Below are 27,546 nucleotides of genomic sequence, written 5' to 3'. Positions count from 1 at the left end.
TATGTGTTCCTCTATGATTTATAAAGACAGGGGAGTGTTTGGGACAGTGTGGGGTTTTTTCCCACAGCAGAAACTGGTGATTTTTCATGCCTGAACAACTGACAAACACTGGAGCAGTACAACAACATTAAATTCCTTTTCTGCAGAGAGACCCAGGACTCTTGTCACTTCTGTTGCAGAGGGAGAATTGAGAGTACATGTTTCTCCAGCCACTGCAGCGTCAACATTCCCAACGTTGCTGTCACCTTTCTATCCACAGCACCTTTACTACATTCAAAATTGGTCTCTTCATTCATATTTACTTAGCAGTTTTAGGAATTTGGAATATAACCCAATACATCCTCAGACAGGTCTGCAAGCATAAAGGACTGCCAAGAAAAAAGTGGAAAAGAAGAGAGGACACTAAGAGGAGTCACTCCTCAATTTGTTAGAAAGCCAGAACAAAACCTGAGCACAGAACCTTGCCACAGTTTACCCGAGCTTTTTCATTCCCTGATCAAATTTCCGTACCTCTTAGAATCCACCAGCTCAGGCACTGCCTGGTCCATCTTGGGTGAAGTCAACTAAACTGCTGTCTGCTCTGCTTCTGACAACCAGGACAGTCAGAGGTGGTACACTCTGCTTCTTCACTGTTAGAAGACTGGTCTTAAAAACTCACCTCCTTCACCTCTAACCTTCCAGTCTGGCCCAGCAAGACCTCTCAAGGGGGAAATAAGGCAAAGCAAGACGTCTGAAGAAAGCTCCTCAAATACATTTGCAGGAACCAGGTGCTTGCAAGCCTTCGTATAAGTAATTTGTAGAGTTCTTTCAGGAACAGTTACATTAAAGGCCTTAATGAAGCTAAAACTATGAACAATTAAAAATAACATACTGCGGCATACAAAATTAAAAGGTATGCTAATAAAGCACGCTCACCATTAGAGTTTGTCTATTCTCCTATAAACAAAAACTACCTCAGGTTCCACCCCCCTCTCCCCAGGACTGAAGCTTGAATTTCTAAAAGGGTGAGAAAGAAAGAGACAGAACACGAAAACCCCTTTGGTCTTTCTTCTTTTACTATTAAGGAGTAAAAATAGGTCATAAATAACACTTCCAAAAATGCTTCTCAAGTCACCTTTGAAACAAGGATACATTAAAAATGCATTCTTTATGCTCATTCTGCTGAAGTGGTGGGAAGTCTTATTATATTAATCCTAACAACGTAAAATGTAGCTCTTTGTCCTTTCTTTTAAAGAACCAGGCTTAAATCCTACTTTATTGATACGTATAAGCAAAGAATTATAGAAACCATAACCAATTAATGATATATTCTTATCTGCTACATAAATTATGAAATTGCTGCTCCATTTGAGTAAATAGCACACGGCCCTAAAACGCTTATGTCTGTAACAACAGCTTATCTGAGAATATTTTTTCCTCTTAAACATAAATCTTTTAGAATCAAGTAACTAATGTTTCTTTAAGGTGCAGAGTATAACAATACAAGGTACACAATAAATTTGTTTAATTTGGTACAGTTTAATCTTTAAACCTCATCTTGGGGAAAAAAGCATGACACCCTTCATATAAAAAAAAGAGAGAGCTGACAATTTAGGATGGGCCAAACAACACTGATGCTACAAAGCAAAACCAACACAAAACTTATCCTCCATACAGAAAGAATCTCATGTGAAACTTTAAGGAGAGCAAGGAAATATCAGAATAACAGCTAACCCTTTTTTTCCCCTCAAAAATATCCCTATATTTTGCTTGCCGTGACAAAGATATCATGAGAAAAAATGCTGCTGCGTCAGCCTACAGCTTGGCACGACTTTTTCTCCCATAAACTTCTCTAGATAGTAAGTCTTCCACTGCATCAGTTTCAAAACCACACAAAAAACAGGCAATAATGCTTCCCCAATTTCACAGGGTTTTGGTTTTTTTTTGTGATGAAAAGCACATGAAAGGTTACAAGCTGCTCAGATACTGCAGTAAAAGAAGATTTAAAATGTCTTGGTATAAAGTTGTCCTGGTTTTCTTCAAATACAATTACACTGAGAAGTCATCCATACCATGCAGGTATGGATTTCCTTTTACACAAGGAACTGGGAGTTAGATCATGGTTGCAGCAATGTAACTGAGCTAAACTCAACTGCCCTGAGAAGAGTAACTCCAGACTGAAATATTGAATAGGGCAATATGAGAATCAGATCAGTTATCAGCAAGATAATTTAAAACAAGCCTTCCATCAGCTGATTTACAGCTTTTACATGCAAGAATGTATGTAGGAAACACAGGTATTCTGCGACCCTTTACAGCCGTAGCCTCTCAAGTGTGTTTATCCCAAGTTTAATGGGGCTAATCTGGAGCAGCCCTGGCAGCCCTGCGGGGCCCTCAGCGCACAAACCCGCAGCTGAAAGTCACTGTCACCCGTTGTGCATTCACACTATTGCACCTGCATATTTTATTTCGCACACAAAAGGTCAAAAGCTTGTCAGCAGGCTGCCTGCCTTCTCAGACACATGATGCACGGAGAAAAAGAACTCCAAGTTGCTGCTTGCTGTAATTTCCTGCAATTTAAGACTATTCATTTTTAAAACTTTCGCTGCCAACCTCCCCATCTGACTGTCACACTCTTGCTGAATTTTATCGTCAGAACGTAGTGATTTATTAGAGATCAAATACAACCAGTTATTTGACTGTCTTGGTTTTAAATACTACTCAGCCTTTTTAGCTGCTCTGAATCCTTAGGGCTCTCTATAATTAATGTTTCTTTAGCAGAGGCAGAACAGGGACTGGCTGCGCATAGCCTGTGTTAACCCTTTGCTGAGACCAATGTAAAATCACAGTGAGGGGCTGCGTTTGCAAAGGGGTCACAACAAATGATCCACAGAATTGTTTCTACTTTTAGCATTTAAAAATTACTTTTTTAGACAAGTGGGTATAGCCACTATCTACCCACATGATTAGAAACTAGTCTGTGCCTGCAAATCTTAACTAACAGATGAGGGGTTGTGCTCACACATATGGCATTTTGGGAGAGACTAGAACTTCTGTAAAGCTTTTCTGGAAGCTGAAAGGATTTGAGATGAAAGAACAGGAATGATCAAGCAAAAGGCTGAATATTCTCAGTGTCAGGTACATGTATGTTTGCTGTAATGGTGCAGCAGGTAACATGTATGTGAGAACCAGGGGCAAGCTAGCATGGGATATTTGAGCCATAAGATGGGGTGGTAGGTGATTATTTCACCTGAGAGAGCACCAGAAGAGCAGAATAAGGATGCCCAGCATCAGGCACACTGATTTTCCCCTCCAAATTTGACCCAAAACGCTGAAGCCTAATGGCAGCCAGCGGGCCAAAATGAAGTGCTACATTTGAGGGGTGAAAAAGAGGGGTCAGCCCTTTGCAGCCTGCCAGCACAGACCTCTCTATCTCAAGCCCAACCTACCTGAATTCCCTGGCAACAGAAGGGTTTGCCCAACCTCACTCATGTCAGCCACCTCTAACCAGCTGTCAGAAGCTTGTAAGATTGAGCTCTGACAAGCCTTTACTTGCAACACCAAGCAGCACATCCAAAAGCACTAGACTGCCCTTGAAAAGAAAAAATAAACCACAAAATCACAGAGTAGCCTGGGTTGGAAGGAACCTCAAACCATCATCTGGTCCAACCTTTCTTGGGAAAGGAAGCTTAGATGACATTATCTAGCACCCTGTCCAACTGCATCTTGAAAACTTCCAGGTTGCTGCTATCCTCCAGAAACGGTCCTTTGTCCCTAGCCCAGGTAAATGTTCAAGCCAACTTCTGTGGCCTCCTGAACAAGCTTGAACTGACATAATGAACGAGGGTCTACATCTACAGCAGCTTCAATGCTTTCTTGTTCTGCAACTTGCAGTGCAACCTCACTCCTCCCTGTTTTCCTCACAACCGAACAAAAACAAATACAAAAATATTTATGAGTAAATATTTAATTTTATTCCTACATTGGAAGATAATCTCCTGTGCTCTTTATGTCAATATTATCACAGCCCAGAGAAGGTCAAAGAGCAGGTATTAGGCAAGAAGTAAAAACCATCACACAGTTAAAAGCAGCCTAATAATGAACACGTTTTCCTTTAAATTTTAGCATCTTGTTATCATTCTTTTTTTCCAGCTATGTGACCTATTGCCATGAATAGAAAAAAATATAACCTAGCATAGGAAAACAACGATATTAATCAAGCTCTACTCTCAGCTACATATTTTTGCATTAGTGAGTTTTTCATAGTTAGGAGGGCTGAATTTGACCTCAGAACATTCCAATAATCTGTTGTAAAACAAAACCACAGAAAAATTACTACATTTGATATTTACTTATTAAAAATCATTACTGCAATTGGAGTTCTGAAGGGGCTGCCCTAAGAAAGCTTTGTCCTTTTCTGGGTGAACTATTTAAGGCAGTATCCTTGACTGAACTTCCAGCATTCTAGCTAATCTGACCATGTTTGTCTTCTACCCAAAGCACTCCCAGCAAAAATAGCTGCCAGAGCTCCTGTCCAGCAGTTGTCTCAAGAAGACAGTCTCCGATTTTTGGAGTTCTCTTACACTGTATTTTAAGATTTTTTTCCAAGTCTCTCATAAAATAGCTTTTAGTAGTGGCAGATATGTTTGGTGTAAGTCTGTTAGTTTCCCATGAGCAAGAGCTTTGGGGAGACTTTCAAGAGTGTATTTGAATTATAGACATTGAATGAATTATAATTAAAAATTAAGATCTATGGTGGGTGCAAAATACTGTTATACATTTTGCCAAATAAGTGGCAAAAGGCATAAACTAAATGACCATAATATCAGACTACTGTTCTGTTACTGAACTAATATAAAAAAACGTAAAATTTTATTCTGAAATATACGTTCGTTATTTCAAAGAAACTTCTACCAAAGTAAGCAGGGAATGATTGAATTTTACAGACTGCATGCATACTCTACTGTTCTAAATGGAGTCTGAAACCTATAAACAATTTATACTAATCTAATTCTAAATGTACTAATCTATGTTGGCACAATTTTTCTTATGACTATGTTACTACCTACTTATTTCATAATAGCAAAGACAAGTTTAAATTAATACTTGCATGAGAGTTATATGATGGAAACCACTATGTCTCTGACACTGCAGTCTTTATCAGTGTGAAAAGTCTCATTGCAATTTAACTGACCAAGAAAGACACCTTCCTGAATAAATTGCAGTATGAGAGCAAAGCTTTGCTATTATAATACCTACACTGGCATGAACTTTAGAGACAGGTACTTGTCTTTCCTATCTCTTAGAGTTTGAGCAGAAGAATCTATGAAGGGGGAAATAACAGCAGATTAAAATAAACTCGAGTGGTTTCCAGAAAATGGTATTCTCCCCCTGCCGTCGCATAAGCGTCGGTAGGAAATGAACATGCCTCGACACGCAAACCAGCCCCAGAGGCATCGGAGAGGAACAAGTCTTTGTTTAAAGCAGCTCAGGGTTACCCCCGCACTTCTGTATTCTGTCAGCTTCTGGTAACCATAGAAAACTGATACACGGAACATGCAGCCTGAATGGCGAATGGAACGTCTGTTAATAAAGAAGGTCATACCTGATGTTGGCTGTTTACTTACCTTCCTGGTAAGCGGTTGGCTAAGCAGGATTCTTTATGTAGTTTTATCAGAAAATGAACTATAACTTCTTTCAAAAACAAACATTTTGCTTCCAATCCCTTGGGCCTCTCGTAAAAAAAAAAAAAAAGAGAGAATAAGGATTCCCCTATGGGCAAAGAAATAGTCTATTAAAATAGGAAGCATTCTGTGGTATACACAACATTCAAACATAAACTGTCTGCTGAGGTAAAAAACACAACCTAATTTTTGTTTGAGTTAGTTCCTGTCATTTTAACTCCTTCTTAGTGAGCACAGCCCCTGTTTAAGGTTGCTTATTCTACTTACAATTAAACTGTAGTGCCAAGGGCTGGACTGACAGATAATGGTGTTACTTATTTCTTTAGTTTCACTCAGCAATGCCACCACAAAGTTTTTGGATTTTAGTCCTACCCAGTGAGAAGCACGAGACTGGCTTTGTTTTGTAACACTACAGAGTAGCATAAAATGATGTCATTATTTTTGCATCTTTTGTAAGGCACGAATATAAGCTCAGAACAGACAGTTAATCTAAGAAGTCTACGCTGCAAGGAACAGACCACTGTCAGTGATCAATACTATTTACAATTTCTGAGTGCATAGTCATAAAGTATTGAGTCATATTCAAAAGAAAAAGACATTCCTAACAGCTGAGTGTTATGGTAAATGTAAATAAATAGACTTATGTGCCCAGTTTGTGCTGATTCCCAGGCTAGATGCATGTCCCAGAGAGCGTGGGTCAGAACAGAACAAATTTCACCACTTCCTCACTTCCTTGCTAACGGTCTCTGTATCAGGCAGCACAAGGACTTATGTAAGTTACTTCTTTATTAAGCAAGAGTACACATGTATTCAGGCAAGACATATTTTCTCAAGTCAGAGCACTTAAAAACCCAAAAATTTTCAGTTTTTAAAAATAGGATTTGATGATGAATCTCATTCTTTTGAAGTCTTAGAGACACTTTTACTGGTTTCATAAACAACCACAGAACAACCTGAATTCTGAAAAATAAAAATTAATCTTTGATCAATATTTCAGTGGACGTTACATCACGCAGCTTTGTCTACACTCATTAAACAGTGGCTGTTCTCAAATTCAGGCTGGCTTTCACGCCAAGGGCAGTCACAAACAGGCTGGAGCACACATGATTTTGTTCACCTGGAAACACCATCGAGTACCAGAGCACCAGCCGCCCCTGACACAGACTGAGCCATTGATGCTTCTGAAAGTTACATTTATATTTTAATGCATTTTGAGACACATAAATACCTTTAAAATTACTTGTGTGTTTTCTAGGAAATTCAAATGGTTTCACCCTCCTCTCATTTACAAGTTTAAGAAGCTAGGGCCACAATATCTAAAATTACTACCTAGCTGTTATGAGACTCATTTTTGAGTTCTAACTCATAATAGTTGAGCATTTATTTAACAGCAACCATTGATATGCTGAGAAATTCGATGTGCTTTCATTGCTTCTCATTCCCCAATATGAATTCTCTCCCTAATGCTTTAGCATTGCTGATTTCTGTTCCTTGTGAAAGGGTGGAATAAAAAGCTAATTTTGTGGCAGGGATGCTGCTTGTATCCTGTCTGTAACTGTTCACTCTCCAACAGAAAAGCTTTTGGTATTTAATTGTAAAGAAGTCACTGGACAAAATCAGGAAAAAGGAAACAATAACTACAAGAAAAAGATGCATTTTCAAATTAAATATTATGAATTCTGTATATTCACTCATTTATGCTGCTTAATAGTATTTGTTGTGAAATAACAGCAGCTAACCCATCAAAGGATTTAACACTAAATGGTATTTTTATGTTTAAATCACAACAACTTCTCTGTTTCAGAATGGGACTATTTCTTATTCACCTGCCAACAAAAGAAAACACGGTTGGATTAAGAAAAAGTCAAGAGATAATTTTCTCCATTTATATCTCATGAAGTAACTTTCTTGATTTAAGGCATAGGATGAACTTCACTGTCAAGTATATATTTACAAACAGAATCACTGCCTAATGCTTTGTGTTAGGAGCTGCATCCTCAGGGTGCAATTACAGCAATTATCTGGATGGATCTTCTCATCAGTAACCTTTGACTCATCTCCTACAAACTGTCAGTCTTCATCATCAAATGGGGAAAGCAACGTATTGTTTCTATTCAATCATCTGCTTCTGAGAAAGAGAAAACTCCACTATTAGGACAGGCTGCCTGCCCATACATCTGACCTCCCGTAGCTACCCTGCATCTGCCAGGCGGAGCAGCAAGCCCCAGAATGAACAGCAGTTCACTCCTATACTGTCCTTCTGTCAAGATGAAGCAGTCAGGCACCTCGCACACTTCTGCATTTCTCTCAAATTTCAAGAGAAGCAGAAAAAAACCTTTTTGTATGCAAAGTACAGACGCATTACCTAATCTTAAAAGCTGCTGAGTATCTCTGTCTTCAATGGGATTTGTTGGTTATGCATCAATTTTTGGAAGTGTTTACTTTTTCTTTTTTTACTATAAACTTACACCTATGCAAAGATGGAGATTATGTCATTTATTATCACACAATTGTTACTGAAGTAAAACTCCTGCAAAAGCTTTGTTGGAGGGCGTGGCCTGGAGGATACAGCCCATTTAAAATGAAGGGATTTCAATTCAGTCAGTAATGCTAAATGATGAAGGGATAACTAACTCAGTTCAAAGAGCAGGACATTTAAAATAGGATGGGAAAATAACTACTATAAACAGCTTTATAACTTTCACTTCACAGTGAAACAGCTGATGAGTTACTATAACAGAACAATAACAAATCACCTTTGCCTTAAAGGGAGGATAGCTTAGTTCTCTCAGCATACAGTGCTTCCAGAAAAAGGATGGCAATTCAGAAGCTTATTTATAACCACCGTTAGCTGCTACCTACCATTTGATTAGTTGGTCATAAAAGCAAGGCTCTTTCTTATCAAAGTAAACAGCAATATCACTCCTCCTTTGCATTCCTCCCATTAGCTGGAAACGTTGTTATGTGGATGGGGCAGGGATAAAACCAATAACAGACTGAATCTGGAAAAAAAACAAAGCTAAAAATAAACAAAATAATCTACAGAGGTAACTCAAACAGTCAACTACCAAGGAAGAAAGAAACGAATTCTTCATTGTCAAGTGCCAATTCAAAGTGAAAACAGATTGAACCAAAACTGTCAGAAAATTCTTTACCATTTTGTAATGATCACACACCCATAATGCCAGACAGAGTCCAACTGTTTCAGTGACTAACTTTGAACAATAGCTGGGCTGTTTAAAAGCACAACAGCTAGGAATGATGTTTGCCTGAAGGCATACTGTATTAATGTAAATTGCTTTCAAATGCACATTCAGTTTCTTAAACAAAACAAAAAATAGATATTAAACTGTGCGAGTGGAAGTTACCATTAGAGCCATATAACGTTCAGTGGTCCCTAATTCAGTCATCCATTAGTGACCACGCGGAGTGAGCTTACATTCAGAGGGAAAGACAGCAAAAGGGGCCTCTACTTGTGTGGAAGGAAAACATTAGACATTTTACTTTTCCAAGTTAAGAAAGGTCTGAAGACTGTTGAGTCTGCATATCCTTTGTGACCCTTCTCCATTACCATCAGATGAAACTCCCCCTGTATTTCCTCCTTATAAGATGCTATACCACCACTCATGCCCATGGCCGTTAGTCATGCTGCCATAGTGCCTTTATATCATCTTAAGCGCTGACCTTTAAGAAGTTCTGAATGTTATTTCAGTTTTAATATTCTGAGTTTAATGTCTCTGGAAGTGATTAACAGCACTGGCTTAATGTCATTAAGTCCTTGCCCGTTTGCTCACCACCTTCTGCTAATATAACTTAATCACTACATGCTGCAACACCCCGGGTTTCTATTTCTAGTTCACTGAGATTAAACTAGTCATAAGCAGCAGCACATTGTATCATCAGTGGGCTTCATTGCTTCTGAAGGCGAAAGGATTAAATCAGAGATTAATTTTGTTCTGCGTATCATCTTCCTCATCTGTACAATGGAGACAACATGGCTATGGTTGAGAGACAGCTTAGGCTTTCTCAAAACAACAACAAAAATTAAACTCCTGTCAAATTTTTGTCAGTTATATTTGCAGTATAGTTGTGAGATTGTTAAATAACCAAATTCATTTTAACTAACAAACAAAGTAATCATGGCAAAGATCTTCAGTAGATGTACTGACAGCAGGCATGTTTCCCTAATCCAGACTCGGTAATCAGCAAAAAGATTTGAAAGAAAGGAAAAAGATTATTTTGGATATGAAGGAGAGGATGTCAGGAACTTAAGATTTGACAGTTCAAGAAAAATTCTTGGAACATTCACAAAAATGGAAATCAGCTGGAAATCCACTATTTTCCTCATCTGCTCTACCAGAATGATGCTTAAACAATGAGTAAAGATCATCTCATGGTAAAAATCTTACATCACGGCATGCAGAGAAAAGCCCTCATATTTGTGGTGGTGCTGACTGTGCACCATTTCCACACTGCTGTGTCAAAACTTAACTTTGAGAAAAAGGAAATCTATAAGAGTTGAGAAGCTCATCTTGTTACAAAGGGCCAAATCACCCCTCATGGTCTGTGCACACACTTCCCCTCACCTTAAAGGACTTTTTAAATGTCTAACAAATCTGTTGCTTGTTAAAAGCCCTAAAATCTCTTTAACTAAAGATTTCTTAGATAAACAGATTAAATTATCATTAAACAATAGTTTTACGATATGTTAAAATGATTTATCAGCAACAGAAAATGTATTAACGTGCTCCTAGTGCTCCCTACACCTTGCACTGGTGGCACTCACCTGACCTTGCACTGAGCCAAATCACTCAACTAAGCCAGAGCAGAAGACAAACGCAGCGAAGGGACGCGCAGGGTTGAAGAGACGTCGCCGTCAATGACCACGGAGGGACCGGCCGTGCAGCTGAGGCTGTGCCTGCTGCACTGAACGCGGATGCCCATGGCAGCAGCAGCATGGCAGCCCCATCCCAGCACACCTGTGCTTCAGCAGAAGACAGCCAGGTACGCACACGCCATCCTCTTTCCTCGCAGTGACTACGCTTTGTAGCAATACTGGGACTTATTAGCCTGCTAAGGACAAAAGCTAACAAGAACTCTTTTTATATAGCCTTGACATGCATAAAACCATCAGCAAGATACCTAAGTCAATACGAAAACAAAAAAAAAAAATCAAAGCACCTTTGACACGCATCATTTGTTCTGCTGCCTGCTGACACAGATGTGAACGTACACTGCCATCTACAGCAAGCTGCTCTAATTACCTCTATCAGTCATCAACTCACAGCACAATGCTTAATTACACCCTATCATGCAAGCACACGTTCCAACTTACAGCCCCCATCCTACTGATACTAGCTACTTTTCTGCATTTCCTTGGCAGATTCTAGGATTTTGGGGGGAACAATTCTTCAAAGTTTCCAAAGACAATTCATTCCAATCGATACATCAATATGTACTTTTGCTGCATCGTATGCCACACATTAGCATCGTTGAGGTTACCATGCTTCAAAGTCTTGGTTATATTATGGAGCCTAATTAGTAAAAATGCATCCAAAGTAATGTTTTTGCTCCTTCTCTTTTACCTACTGGGTATGATGTGTTACATCGGCCTGTGCAGAAACTGTACTTCTCCTCACATGGTAACTATTTAAAGCATAGACAATTTCTGTTTGCAGAGGAAACTCGGGATGCATGCTGCTTCCTCTTATGGAGGAATCTTCCTTTCCAAATAACTGAATTATCCGAGAACACTGCTAGAGAATACTAGAGAATACTTCAGTATTATCTGTTTCATGAATCATTCCAGTATATTTAACAACTCCTCCATAATCAGTAAATTAAAATATTTTAAAATTGGCATCTGTTCGGTATCTGTACTGTTTTAAAAGATATTAATACATGTGTACTCATCTAAAATATATGAATAATATAATTAAAATAAATTATCTTTGTAAAATAAACATCTGAAAGCCATAGTGATGCAAATTCTTCATCATGAAGAACAATCACTGTTTGCAGTTAAAAAGGACGAGACCACTAGGAATGGCTCCTGAAGAGGCCAAAACATTCTTTCATGATTTTCAAAAGCACACATTTCTAGCTTCTAACTACTTAAATAATTATTTTGCAAGTTCAGAGATAACAAGATCTTTTATTATTACATTCATATTCCACTTTACGTAGTCTGATTTTCAAATCTGGCACAAAATGAGTCAGCTTTGTTATTAACAACAACTCAAATAAACAATATATATTCAGAGAATTGATCAAGTAATTTATACAACTTCTACAATGAATTTTAACAAAGTAATCTGATGCTTAGAATTTATGACACAAATGGAAACAGCACAACAAGAATAAAGTCAACAATATTATTTAAACAATTATCATGGACAAAAGAATCCTTAAGTCCTGTTATTGACAAGGCAGCCAGAACAAATCATTAACTTACTAAAACTGGATAAATATTACCATTATGAAAACTGACAGAAAACAACAATTATGAATCTTTATTAAACACTCAGATAACACTATTATAATGGAAGGAGGACAAAGCCAATGAGTAATTTTGATAAATACACTGACTGATCAGTGATTGCTAAAAACATACACTACAAGACTGCATGAGGTTTCTATTACCAAAGTGGTAATTCCAGTTCATATATGTGCTTGAGCTGGTTTATTAAGGTCTTGATGACGCCCTTTAGTGTAGCACGGTCTCTATCCTCCAAAATTGGATAATCTACTCCCGTAAAACAGAAAAGTATCTCTTGCTAATACTGACATCCTTATCTCCTAGTCATGCACATGGAGATACTTAAAGACATTGCATGACAGTTAAAGCTCCTAAGCATGCCATTGGTTTGGGTCTTACTAATAGCAGAAGAGTTACCAAATTTAAAATGTTACCCTCATAGAACAGGTATGTAGACATGTCATCAAGTATAGGATAAAGCTGTTCATTTAATATACTAACTGGAAAAATCTAAGCTTTCCTTTTTAACAGACTTTTCAAACTAACAATAGTTAAAATTTCCAGTATTTAGATCTCAAACTGCAGTTAATCTGGAACGCACAGCACACAGCAGAATTTACTGCCCCTGACCACATCAGCATACCTAGCAAACATCGCTTGCTCAACATGCAAACCAAACAATTTTATACTGGCCAAGTTCTGTATTGTATTTATAATGAAGTTAAACACAGATGTTAATCTTGAAATTAGGTTAAAGGCTTGGCATTTAGAGTAAAATTATTTACTTGTTACATGACCTGCTACTATTAAAACTGGTTAGCAATGCTAATGCCTATTTATAATGAAATGCAACATAAGAATAGCAGCATTAAAGATGAATATTTTAAAAGTATTTAAGATTTTATGAGCAGGCTTCCAAGTGTTAATTATAAATGACAAAAAAATAAGCGAATGCTGAATAAATGGGAATTGTGATCATTATAACTAATGATGAAAATCAACAGTACTTACTGTAATTACTCTATTAATTAATGATTAATTAAGCAGTAAAACCAGTAGTTTTTATAACCTAAAAAAAGTTAGAGAATTGTATTTGACAGTTAAAATTTCTCCAGTTCTTAAATGTACTATAAACATGAACTTTCCTAAATAATACAAGTGTGCTTTATTGAAGGCCTAATTAAAATCAAAGTCATGGTTGTGTTTTGGGTGTAGTGATAAATGTATGAACACAATCTTATGTGGAAACACTTGGAAGAAGGCTATTTAAAGGGGAAGGAGGGGGGGATGGAAACAGCTACCACCTGCACTTGAAAAATAGTCAGCTTAAGGTGACAGAAAGTTATGCATTCCCAGAAAGGGGTGGTCCTGCACACTCTTCTCACACCAGCACACACTGCTGCTGCTTCATTTTTGTCAGCTCTAACAATCATGTAGCTCTATGTTGGTCCAGCTAATTGATCTGACCAAAAAACTAAGACGAGAAAAGATTAGTTTCTAATTAGATCTGCACACTGATCCAACTCACCCTACAGCCATATGGTTGCTAGAGCTGAAACAAGAGGGGAGAAAGAAAATTATGCCCAGGACACGGAGAAAAAGACAGGACAGGCAGCATGATCCAGCTGTGAAACCATACCCCAAAGCTTGCAGGAACTTAATATTCTAACAACAAGCCAAAAAGTAAGGGATCTGCTTCTATTGTTACTTTCCATGCTGACGTAAAACTAAAGGAACTCTTCTGAAGATAATGACATTATACCTATTGAAAACCACTGCAAAAGAGAATGGAGCTCATAACACTAAATAATTACTCAAGTATGGTGCATAAAACCCTGCGCTTTTTTAGCACAAAATTGTATCTTAGCATTGTGAATTCTATTAGAAATGAATGTGTTTGCAGAAAGGAGATTTAGTTAAGTGTTCCTTGCATTAAAAAAAAATCATTGCCTTTCATGCGCTCACCTCAGGAAAGTACAAACAGACGCTCATGCAGCTCTCAATTCTATAGAGCTACTGAGGAATAATTTTGCTTCAGATCAGTATGCAATTCTGTGAGTAAATCTGGAAGAAAAATGAAACGCAAGGTGAAACAAGCCTTTGTACTTTTTCATAAATTACTCTGAAATTAGCTAATTTTTTTCTTCATTCTGTTATTACATGTATGTAATAAACAGGTGAAGGTTCCTTGTAACTTTCACACTCTGGCAATGTTATTTAGGTTATACAGTAGAAATTGCAAAAAGAAAAACAAGCACAAAAGGACTTCAACAGGTTTCAACCAGTGTCTTTTCCAGCTTTCTAACTGGATGTAGTTACACACTTTGAACCGGTCAGTTACAACCAGTGAAAACAAGGAAGACCAGAGTCTGTCTGTGCATTATTTGTCCATCCTGTTGAGAATCATTTCACAAGTCATTTCTGTTTTCCGTTCTCTTGGAGCTGCTGTTTCTATTCCATCTAAACCAGGAACAATCTCACTGGCACAATGTTCACTTTTCACAGTGGAGACATCTTGGAAAGATTCTAGGTCAGCTTTGCAAAAAAAATTAAATACTGTGGTGATTAACGAGAAAGACAAGTAAATATTTCAATAAATTTAACAAATAGGCAATTAATTTAGTGGAGAAAATACTGTCAATATATAACAACAACATATCTTTTATCTTATAGTTTATTTAGAGAATGAATGTATTTTATGTTGAATATTGCAACATATATTGATATATTCATATATTCATATATTCATATATTGAATATTCTTATCAGAGGAAAAGTACCCATTTAGTTAATTTAATTCTCATATACATGCATTTTATTTTTTAATTATTAGTAACAGCAAATCATTGACAGCACCAGTCACACAAGTCATCTTTTGTAAAGCCACATACAGGATCCCACAGGCCTCTGCAAGTTGTGCAAGAAGTGAACACTGACATACACTCGCAAATGTCAACTTTGGGAAAAAAACTTCTGGAACCAGCACAGAAATTTCTAATATTTGTGTGAGTCAATTAATGGTCTGAGTATTTGCATGAACAACATCTAACGACATATTATCTTAGCTCTAGAAAATCATCTTCCATATGAAGGGATCTACAAGATACCGAAAAGAAATTGTTTGCACATAGCAAAACATTAATAAACAGCAAAATCTAATTATTGCAAAAACATAAACACTGCAGCTGTAACATGTCTCTCTAACCATACCATTACAGCCTTACCAGTGAAAACAGAAGTGTCAACACAAATGTAAACTCAGCTGCTGATATATATTCATTAGATTCAGAAAAGCTTCAACATTTCTTCTCACTATGTCAAATTTTATCTCAGTGTCATTGGCCACAAATCAGTGTAGATATAATCCGATATACCAAAATTTAAGGTTTTAGGACATCTAGGTCTTAGATGTATCTCTATTCTTGTCTCTTACTCCATAAAAATCACCTGAAGAATCCTACCAAGGAGACTACTATGGCAGAGAAGCAAAAAATGACAAGATGTTCTGGTCAGGCAAAGCTTTTTTTTGTCCCTGAAGGTGTTTTTCATATGTTCAGAAAAACATATGAAAAACTCTTCACGCATTTTTAGAGTTGCAAGTAAGATAAAGCATAAATGATTGTATCAGGAATGCATTAGCATAACCCAGCCAGAAAAGGCACTTTACTTATTGCTGTGGAGGTCTGGCTGACAAGACATCAACTGATCTACCGTTTTGGTCTGCCAAAACCTGAACTTACTCACCTAACGAGAAAAGATGAGGAAGCAGAAGAAAGAGAAGGAAAGATATTAACTATGGACCATCTTTTGGTTTATATTGAAGTTTACAGAATAAACGCTCAGTGCTCAAGAGCTATCCACAATGAGTACCACTAAGTAATTACAAGTGAATTTCTGATTGCACAGACATGCCAAACCAAGAGCTCTATGAACTGGCTTGATCACCTCTACAGTACAACAGAATAATGACTCTAGCTATTTAAATCAGTAGCATTTTTATTATTATTTGATCACTATCTGGTCTGAGAGAAAGAAGATTAACAATTTCTTTATTAAGATGTGCTAGATCTTTTGTGATTAATATGCAATCCGAGTTCTGAAATTGAAAAGTTTTCAACCTGGTCTGTATTACAGCAGTATATTATATATCATGAGCTCTTAAGAAAACTCACTGTGGCACTGCTAAGCAGGGAGTTTAAGAAGATGTCTGCAGGAGCAGGGGAACAGAATTCCCAGAATGGGTACCTGAGCAATGACCAGACGACAAGAATTTCTGACACACAATAAAGACTATTCTGAAGTATTCTTCCATTATTAGCACTTAAATGAGCTTCATTGTGAAACAGTAATTAAACAGCAGGGGAGATTCACTGCCTTAGCCTTTTATTCTTGATTCTAATTTACATGATTAAAGTCTAACTTATTTGCTGATTACCTTCTTGCTCAACACGCTTTGGTTCCTCATGGGTTTTATTTTTGCCCTTGCTTCTTTTTCTAGGTGTAGCAGTTTTGCCCTCACCAATCCACAATTTTCAGCATGCTTATGCATATTACTCTGTTAGCATAATAAAGCATAAATATATGAATCAAATATTAATGTATGTAAGGACTTGAACAGACACACAAAAACCAAATATGGTTCCAACAGACAAATTTTGGAACACTAACTGAAACTGACTTAGTTAACAACCTCCATAAAACTCCTGCAGATTTTCCAGAACACGTATTAAAATTCTGCTTTAAAGGAACATTGTCATTTGGTGGGTATAAAATAAAATTTATCATTTTCTGGTTCCTGGATGAGCAATAAAGTTTTACTTGTAAAATCTGTATGTGGAAAAAAGGTTACATTTACTTTAGAAGTGTGCACCAGAGATATGTTCTCACTGCATATGGTTTTGAAAATGTGAATAATAATTTCTTACTTTCCTTGATGAACTGGTCCTAGCACTCTTTCATTTCAATTAGCTTTCCAAATTCCTTAATTTGTCTTAGAATTTATACCTCCACATTGCCTTTTTATTTGTTTTAAGAAGACTACTGTATTAAACATTAGTAACTTCAATACTGGATTGTACAAACCAGTACCAGCCCTGAAAATATGATGTGGCAAATATTTTTTACCTAAAGGGGAATACTATAAAGTTCTTTATTAATCCCCCAATGTAAGGTTTGGGAAAGAAAACAAACAAGTTGCGCTGGCTTAGCATTAAGGAGTTAACATTCCAGCCAGTACACTGCTTTCTACTCTCAGTCCTTTGTGACAATATGATCTGCAATGCTTAGCTAAAGATAACTCTACTGAGATTCCTTAAAAGGAAGTATCTTACCAAGAGTGAGTAGCCCTTACCACATTTAGGGCATTCATAAACTGTAGGCTTAATATTAGAATCATGGTGCTTCCTGAAGTGAACAGTGAGAAGCTGCTGCTGTCGAAAGCTTTCGCTGCAGCACAAGCAAGTGAAGGGCTTCTCGCCAGTGTGGGTTCGTTTATGTGCAATTAAGCGTTGTTTCTGAAACAAAGAAAATATCTGTAACATAACTATCCAGCTCTGTGACACGTACAAAAAACCCACACAGGCACACAGAAAAGTGCAAGGATGTTGCACAGACTCCTTAATTACCCTCCACTGTAAGCAGATGCTGAAGAACACATTGGGATACTGCCCACTGACTTGGAGAAGGTCAGAGGTTTTTCTCCTAACCTTATTAAGGTTAGCAGAGAAAATAATCAGAATGGAATAATGGTACGTTCCAACACATCAAGACCAAAGCAATGCTATCACAAATGCATTCTTTAAGATAAAATTCTCAGTTCAGACTGAATTTATTCTGTGAGACTGCTGAAAATCACATTTAAGGTGCAAATATATTTTGTCCTCATCGCAATGTCACTGAAAGTGATTGTTCTTACTTTCTATCTCTAAGCAGTTCATATACAAAGATTTACCAAGAAGATAGCCTCAGACTTCCCAGCATTTCAATTTTACTGTTTATTTGTGAACCATTATCTTGCAAATAAATATAACTACACTATTTCAGTTAGATTGCAGTAACAAAAGTTTTTATCTTCTTAAGGTAAATACAACCCCAAATCTAACCCTACCTTGCCAAATCATCAATTGAAAAAAGCAATAATTTTTCAGTGAATTTAGATACCTGCTTACATGCATAGCTGCACTGATCACATTTGAATCTTTTTTCATTTCTATGAGTCTTCTTGTGCTGAGTAAGAGCATAGCGCTCATGAAAAACAGCTTCACAGTAACTGCATTTAATTGCCACTGCCATGTAGGAATGCAGATTTCGCAAGTGGACACCTGAACAGTTATTAAAAGCAATTAATTTTAATGGTAATTTTTTTATTTGCACGATTCTGAACAAGAGTTAGACTGTGCATAGCCCTGAGTAACGCATACATTGTAGAGGAAAACACAAAAAAGAACCTTCTGTGTTCTCTGCTGGAAGGGTAAAATTGCCAAATAAGCGATTTTTTCACATTAGTTTAAGATAACTAAAGTTGCAGCAAGATGTTGTAACTTTCCAGAAACATTAAGCAGTTATAACCCCAAATCTTACTGATTTGAATGGAAATCATTTAACAAATCAAATCCTTTCAAAAATTCCTGTAACCGCCTGTTTTTATCTATACACAAAAATGAATCTGAAAATGCTGCTCAAAGTAGTATTTATAATATTAAACTGAAAGGTGCAAAAATACACGAACAAAGAAATTGTATATATGTAAATAACAATTCCACTTCTACCTTCAATACTTAATAGACCTCAATGGGATCTTTATCTGAAAATATAAATAGATGCTAAAGGCATCTTTGTATGTCTAAACATTTTTTTAATACAGCTTTTTCACATATTTCTGGAAACCCCAAGTTTTCTATAGGTCTTGTTGGTATTGGTCAGCTATATAGCTTCAAATACAGTAGATATGTAATATGTCTAATACACTGATTTATTAATAAAACTCTCATATGTACCAAAACATTTTCTTCCTAGAAAAGAAGATGAATTTACACATGAATGTATGGATAGGGACAACTTTACCAGTACTTGAAGCAAGTACTGTTCCAAACAAGAGTAGTTAAAATATTTAGTATAAATTCCCAGAAAATCATGATGGCTTGTATTTCAAGAACTGTAGTTTGTACAAGGAAAAATTTTAATTTATATTTTCAGTTATAATGATAACTTTCATTTATATTTTCAGTATCAACCTGTATACCGGTACTGTTTGATACTGATGGCAAAGGAAAAAATTCTATTATCTGCATATAGAATGAAGATGAACTTATGCAGTGGTTTGTTCTTTGCATTCTGGAAAAGACTCCAACTAGCCAAGAGACATTTGAGTTTATTCTATCACCTTCAATGTTTCCTGAGTGTTACACAGTCCGAAAATAATCTTTCATATTGATAGAATAGAATTTAGAATTCTAAGAGTTTTGAATGCTTGAAGCATAGTAAAACCATTGTCTGCTGGACTGATGAAGTCAAACTTAAAAGTTAACTTGCACTTTACTAACTAATGCAATTACATATATTTAAATTACAAGAACAATGCACTCAGCAACTAAACACAGTACAATCTTAGATTAAGAGATAAAAGCTGATTTGGTATATGCAAAAAAAAGCATATATACTAAAACATTCAATCTATTTTAGTTTCTCATATAGTTAGATGTATATACACATTTTAACTAGAGCTGAGAAATAAACAGAATATGAGAACTGAAATGGCTTTATACACATCTGAATATTTTCAATATGTTATTGAAAAAACTTTCCAATACAACCTGGACACAGATTTTTGTGAGGTACTTTCTTACTGAAAAACAGAAGGTCACAATGCCACACCGTATGGAGCAGGAAAAAAAACCTAAATGTTTGCTACTTTGCATTTTAAACAAATTAAAACACCAACCACAAGATGTCACCACATCTCCTTGCAGGAGGAACTTACCTGTAAAACAATGAATACATTTCCCATACAAATATTCTGTAATGATACAAAGTCATATATAATACATTTGGTATCACTGTAAGCAACGAAAAGAGATTTCACCCCTAATTAGCTCTACATTTAATTTTCAATTTTCCCTTTAAACTCACGCAAGTCACTTTTTCGTCCAGTAGCGGTACTACAATGCGGACACTGGTATTTTGGCCCATTTTCTCCATGCTTCCGTAACATATGAACTTTCATGGTACCACATTGTGTGAATTTGGCCTGGCAAACGTAACATTCATAGGATTTTTCACCTATAAAAAAACATATTAGAATAACATACGCTTAGAACCTCTACTTATTTGATACAAATGCAGAAGTCGCACAGATCTCAACATCCATGTTCTAACAGCAACAGTCTCCAGACCAACCAAAATGTTACCATTAATTGACAATGCACCTAAAAACGTTTACAAAGCTGATTACAATGCAAAATCTTGGTTTCCAGAAGCTGCGCATCAAACTGAAGTGTAAAGCCATTAATATAATTCTAAACTATAAATCAGGAATTATTTTAATTAACTTTTATTTTGTCTTGATTATTTCACGTAGAAAAATGCAGGATTATCAAATGTGCAAAGAGAGACTGTGAACACCTGTAACAACATGATGATAAAAATGGTTCAACACCAGCCGTTGGTAATGGCAGGAGAAAGCAGTCAATTCCTTTTTTGCCATTCAGCCCCCAAAAGCCACATCAGGTGTGAGTATCACCAAAAATTACATCAACACTGGCAAATAGTGCAGTCTAATAAGAGCAGAGAGAAACAGCTAGTGCTGAGGACCCAATGTGCACACAGATTTTGAACCAGCTTCAGTCTGGTTCTGTGGACTAAGTCCCTACCAGTACTGGATAACACTGGGTGCACTGCTGGACTCTTCTGGTGGACTCTCATTAAAAAAGAATTGAGTTTAATTGCACCAAACTGCCTCAAGATATGAACCAAAGCATGGTAAGTGGGGATATTTGGAAGATTTGATGCAAACAACACTCTCACACTCTGATTCAAACTGAAACACTAATCGTAACATACATTACACATAATAATTGAGCTAAGTTAAACCCTGAAGTATATAATAGACACTAACTACCTTCTCAGAAGGCACCAGGTTACACAGTCATGATTGGAATGCATTGTTTTCAATGTTAAAACAATTTAACTCTTGCTGACCAAATTAGTTACTAGCAATTTGGGGCCATAACGCTGTCCATGTTTTGAACAGACATTTTGAACTCTCCCATCAGATACATCTCCATATAAAATTAACTAATTGAGAAATAAAAGTGACAACTCGATCCACAGTTTAGGAAGAATAGCAAGACTGTAACTACTAGCACTGTACAGCTAGACTTCCAATAGCCAACTCCAGAAAATTAAACAGAACATGTTTTTTCACACATTTAGTCAAAATCACAAGTGAAAAAGTGCTAATTTTAGAGTCTGAAATTAGATCACTCTAACCCTATGAATGTTAAAGGCCTAAGGACATAGACTTGATCATTACGTCAGAGTCCTACCTGAATGAGTTACCATGTGCCTTTTCAGTTTATATGCATCTTTGCTAGCGTAACTGCAAAGCTCACAGGCATAAGGACGCTCTCCTGTATGTGAGCGAGTATGTCGTTTCATTTTGCTTGCCTAGGATAAAAATAAGAAATTTTCTGCAGTAACGTTTACATTAGAGACATAATAATTAAAATACAAGCAATTTTACAAAATACATCTATTGCAATTTAAAATATTGCATTCAATCCCAGAATCAGCGCTCTCCCACCCCTTCCCCCTTTTTTCCTGTACAATCAGCCTGTTGTGGTTTCAGGTAACATTTCTGTACTCTTTCCCCAGATGATCTTACTTCCATGTTTAGTGCCAACACAAACAAAAGGAGAAATTTTACAATAAGAACGTAAAAGCTAGAATTTTAAAATCAGCTGAAGGGGATACCTACTACCTTCAGGCTACTTGGATATGCCAAACACAAAATTCTAAAAATACTCAGCAAAATAAATGAAAGGCCAAACTCATTAACCAAAGTCTTCATTCATCTTCAAATCCCAATGAAGCACTTTCATTGCAAAATTTTAATTCATTCTACTTTTTTATACCGTTCTTGTGATATGTTCTACATAAATATTGTACGCATGCAAGCTAAAATTAGGAGTTACCTGATGTTCAGTTCCTCCATTTACAAACATACTTAATGAATTCACTGCCAGATCCATTCAAATCTACAACACTCACTTAAATAAAAGTAAACATGACTGCCAATCTTTGCTATACAAAAGTCAAAGCATATGCAGGGTGTTACTAGGGGCTCCTTCAGCTCTCCTTATTCAGGTGAAGTGTACAGCAATATTAGCGAGAGTTCTGCAACAGTAATGAGTGCTGAATACTTCCTTATTGGAACAAGGAAAAGAACAGGACATTTTAACATAAACTGACAAGGTTTTTAAAGATGCAAGCTGTCCAAAATCTAATTAATAAGATAAGGTGTGTGGAATAAAGTTCAGGCTTGCTTACAGCTTTAGATCCAGACATAGCACATAAAAAATTTAGATACTGAATATCCACTAAACTGTGATTGTGACTCAGTCACAGGGGACTGTGACTGTGATTCAACCATAGGTACACGACTGAAAGCCCATTTTTAACAAGTGAACCCTTAAGCAGTCTCTAATTTTTTTTATTTCCAGAGTAAGAAAATTTCAATCCTGTAAACCCCAACATCATCAAGCACATAAACACAATACATGAGCTTCATTTTATACATTAGCCAGTCTTGTCCTACAGTATATGGAATGAAGTGTAAAGGAGGACCAAGTATGCTGTTTTAGGATCTAATTCACACAAACACATTGTCGAGCAGCAATTTTAGTATAATAAAAAAGAAAAAACCCTTAAAATGTAACTAGTTTTAAGAAGCTAAATTGTACAAATATTAATTTGAAGCAACTCATTTATAAATATTACTACATGGACAAAGTAAGGGTTCAAGGAATTCAGATTACTTGTTCCTTTTTTGAGGGGCAACGGGGATGAAAAGATGTGCATACAAATTAAATGCATGTCACCACAAAGGTTTAGTAACCAGCTATCTTGCAGTAATACTGCAGTAACACAGCAGATAAATGAATTTCAACCCCATCATTGTGGCCCAGGGCCATTAGCAGACCCTGGTGGTCTTTGCTTTGATGCTATTATATGTGGGCCACTGACTCCTGGGATCCAGCAGATCTCCCTACCTTTATGGTCTCTACAGTCCTCTTTCACAGTGCTGAAGTATTATAGCAACCACAAATTTGGCCATTCCTCCCAATTCAGAATGCATATATACATCCACATCACCAGCTAAGTATTAATACTGTAGCTTGATGTTTGCAACTACCTCTGTAGCGTATTGACCTGATCTCATATAGAAATCTGACAATAACCAAGGATGATATAGACAATATGACACATGCACAGGTAGGCCCCAATTTAGCAGAAACTTCTCAAGGTTAAAAACCCGTGCAAAAATGTCATAACTTCACGGTACATTAAAATCTTAGTATGTGAAAGCCTATAAACTCTCCCAAAAGATTCAGTAAGGCTCTACTTACCTCTACACTAGAATATTTACACACTGGACACGTGAAAGGTTTTTCTAAAGTATGCTTGTAGCGCCTGTGTCATGCACGCTCACCACTGGTCACAAATGCCATATCACAGTCGCTGCATTTACAGGGCCTGGTCCCTGTAAGAATATACTGTTTCTTAGGATTTTATTTAACACCACAACGGTACGATTTGTCTGCCTTAAATCAACATGCAAAATTTTTCAATAGAACCTTTTCTGAGATTCCAAATTTTTTATATACAATAAGTGTACACCATATGTTATAAATACGATTTATCGATTTGCTTCATATGGTTATATAGCAAAATGAAAACATCACAAAAAAATCTATTATGCACATAGGAATCAGACACAACTGAAGTCAATATTCAGTGGACAAAAATTTTTAGAATGGTATTTAACAAAATAAATGAATACATACACAGAGAGTTACTAACTACAGACCATGTCTTTTCAGCATGGAACTCCAAACAAAATCAGAGAAACTTCTGAGCACAAAATGATCACAGAATACAGCTCTATGACAAAGTCTTTTGCCCCTTAATTAAATTTTGCAGATAATATGTAAAATGAAGCATTTTCACACGTTAGATACCTGTATGCGCATTCACGTGGTTATGCAGGACAGCAGCAGTACGAAAAGCTTTAAGGCAGAGGTGACATACATGACGTTTCTCATCAGAATAGGTTTTCACATGACGATTAAGATATGATATTCTGAGTGAGGTGTACGTGCACAAACCACAGCTGAAAACTGCTTTTTCTCCTGTGGGAACAAAGACACATTTAGACCATAAAAGCCACAAAATAATGACTACTTTTTCCAAAAAACAGTACCAATTTCAATATAGTTCCTCTACTTTGGGTAAAACTACTTCATACTTTTACATAAAAGGACTTAAAAATATATTTTAAAAAAATCAAGCTGTCAGACAGAAATTATTCTCTCTATTTAAGACTTAAGTGATTTTCCCAAAAAATAGTGCCATGTGCTAATGATACAGTTTAGAACCCATTCCGAGGAAACCTAACTCCTAGCCCAGCTCTCACCTCCAAGACAGGATGAAACTTCTTCTCTCTTCTTCTTGTGGTTCATCAAGACACTTACAACATGTGCAACACATTTCTTGATGACAACTGTATAATTAGTACTAAGTAAGCTTGTTCAAAGATTTGGAAAGGGCAGGTTAAGCTATTCTCAGCTTTTTACTAGTCCTGAATCTGTAAAGTGTATGTAAAAACCATCATGATGTAAAAGCCTCTTTTAAATTGTTAGTTGAATTAGAGGAAAAAAAAAAAGATCAATTCCTTGAAGAAGTCATAGAATAAAGTTATGCTCTCTGGATTACATAACATTTCCAAGTTCGTGGCACAGCAGTAATGAATTTCTTTCAAGCTTAACAAGTTAAGAGTAAATGTGCAACACTTTCAGTTTTGAAGAAGATCTGAAACTGTGAAATGGCAAATACGTCATATTTGAAGAGCCTTTCCAGAACAGTTGTCTCAGCTCCCAAGTGCACTCTCCGTAATGATTTTCATGCTGAGACCAAAATGTATTTTATACAATGCTTTATACCACACAGAGATGTGCAGCTAACACTTCACTTCAATAAGAGCAAACAAAAACACTTTATTGTTATTTATTCATTGTGGATTCATGCCCACACAAAAGAACATTGTTAGCTTTGTTAAAGCTGCTCAAATGCGCTTCCTATAAATGCAGTAACTAAAACAAGGGACATTAAACATTGGTTCAATATCCATATTTTAAACAACCTCAGCCAAGATACCTTAATATTCAGATACTACGACACACACATTTACAGATTATTCATTACTGATGTCATCCAGCTTTTACAGTACAGACATACAGTTTCTAGGGAAACAGTTGCTTATCCATTCTCTTCTAAGTCAGTCCTTAACTTCTGCAACATACTTTTACATTCCTAAAATCTTATATATATAACATAGATATAGATAAAGATAGATAACATATGTTATCTAAAAATTAACAAAGATGATTAACTTTTTACCTTTTTTCCACTGCAGAGTACGAATCTGAAATTTGAGATCCTTGGGATTTCTTACAACTGTTTGTTCTGATGGAGTTGCATATTCCTGCTCTTTACCTTCATTGCATGAGTCTGACAAATCATCACTGGCTTTGCAGCTCTGGCTCTTTGTTTCTCCAAGAGTGAAAGAAAGTTCCTTTCCTCTCCCCTCTTCAGATGGGGTCAGTTGCTGGACGTTTTCAAAAGTAATGACATCATTGTCATCTCTGTCAATCTATTTAAAAAATAAAACATTTTACAACTTCCCTAATCAAAGGTAGTTGCTAGTGGCAAAACAACTGAGTTATCAACAAGAATCAAGCTACTAATTCATTTTCATTTTCAGCCTCAAATGTGACGGACAAAACTGCAACAAAAATTTTGCATTTAACACACAGCAGCTTAACTGGGAGGTGAACAATTACTAAAATTGAGCCCTAGCTCGTCAAATTTTTATATAAAATTTCAGAGTATCATTTTAAGATTACAGCACTGAGAACACAGAAACTTGTATCCTCATTTTTTTAAAAACATTCAAAATTTAAAAGGTAAATGTAGTGAAATTAAAGGAAAACAAGAAAGTATGCTCTCATTTTTTTACCAAACTAATATAGGACTTTTGCAGCATAATTGTAATGCTTATATATTTTTCTTTGTTATACGGCAATTAACAAGCTTGCGATACTTTTTGCATTAGATAAACTTAAATATGACCGTACCTCAGAAATTATCTATGGTGGCACTTGAGTTTTAAAAGAAAAAAAATATCATAAAACCAATAGCTAGCACAAGATAAATACCAATGTTTGCACGTCCTTTTAATAAAAGCTTTCCAAATGAGACCATATTACACATCCAACTTTAACTATAACTGCTGTATTGTACTAATGCAGTAGAAAGAGGGAAACTGTCTAACACTACTTAAGAGATCCAGGCTGTCAAACCAAATAGCATCAAACCAGCTAATTGAATTAAAAACTTGTCTGAACTTCAACAGGTTAGTCACCTAGAAAGACTGTTTTTAGCTTGCCTTTTTAAATATGGGATGAAATTACAAAAAGCTGTACAGATGATTAGATACTTAAGTACAACAAATTTGAATGCCTAGAAAAAATAATATTGAAGTCGGAACCGAATCAGTGTGAAAGGACAGGCTAACATGTAATGTATTGCCACCTGCACCACATCCAGAACTTGTACCTCAGTCAGTAGCACGCCTGGTGGTTTCTCTGTTGGCTTGCTTTCTGAACTCTCGGCTTGCCCTTTTTCTTGCAAAACATTAAGCTGCATCAGCCCTTAGTCATAAAAACCACAGATACCTTCCTGCACACTAACATCCATGCTTGCTGGTACGCCGAGCACCACGGGCTGCAGCACAACTGCCCCGGCCAGCGCTGCCATCGCCACCCCCTTGGGTGGGTGGGCAGTTATCTGGCAGACTCCCTCCAAGTCCTCTTCCTCTGCCCTCATACACACTGTCTATAGGGTCAGCAAGTGCTTTTCACCCTCTTCAGGAGATAGGGACCACTCTGGGGGGACATTTGCCCCCGTCCGCATGTTGAGTCCCCTACTGTAGCCACTGACACTGCTCCTCTCCTTCACTTGGGTTATCCTGTCCCCATCACACTCTTCTGTCTCTTTTTTTCCACACTCCTGATTTTGGTGAAAGGATCCAGCAGCCCTAAGGCCACGTACGCTGCTGAGTGAACCTGT

The 27,546-nt window shown here is 36.6% G+C and overlaps 1 protein-coding gene across 1 annotated transcript; it reads right to left on the bottom strand.

Annotated features, from left to right (window-relative positions):
* Positions 1 to 14,521: 14,521 nt before the first annotated feature.
* CTCFL (CCCTC-binding factor like) lies at positions 14,522 to 27,234 on the bottom strand. The gene is given in 11 exon segments (XM_068416482.1): positions 14,522 to 14,676; positions 16,577 to 16,654; positions 16,657 to 16,696; positions 17,472 to 17,654; positions 18,301 to 18,461; positions 20,269 to 20,418; positions 21,684 to 21,804; positions 23,766 to 23,899; positions 24,378 to 24,548; positions 25,816 to 26,023; positions 27,028 to 27,234. Coding segments are annotated over 11 exon segments (1,608 nt in total).
* Between the last annotated feature and the right edge of the window lie 312 nt (positions 27,235 to 27,546).

This window comes from Nyctibius grandis, chromosome 19, assembly GCF_013368605.1.
Source record: "Nyctibius grandis isolate bNycGra1 chromosome 19, bNycGra1.pri, whole genome shotgun sequence".
Taxonomy (NCBI): Eukaryota; Metazoa; Chordata; class Aves; order Nyctibiiformes; family Nyctibiidae; genus Nyctibius; species Nyctibius grandis.
Note: the sequence above shows the minus strand (reverse complement) of the source record. Positions and strands in the feature narration are given on the sequence as shown.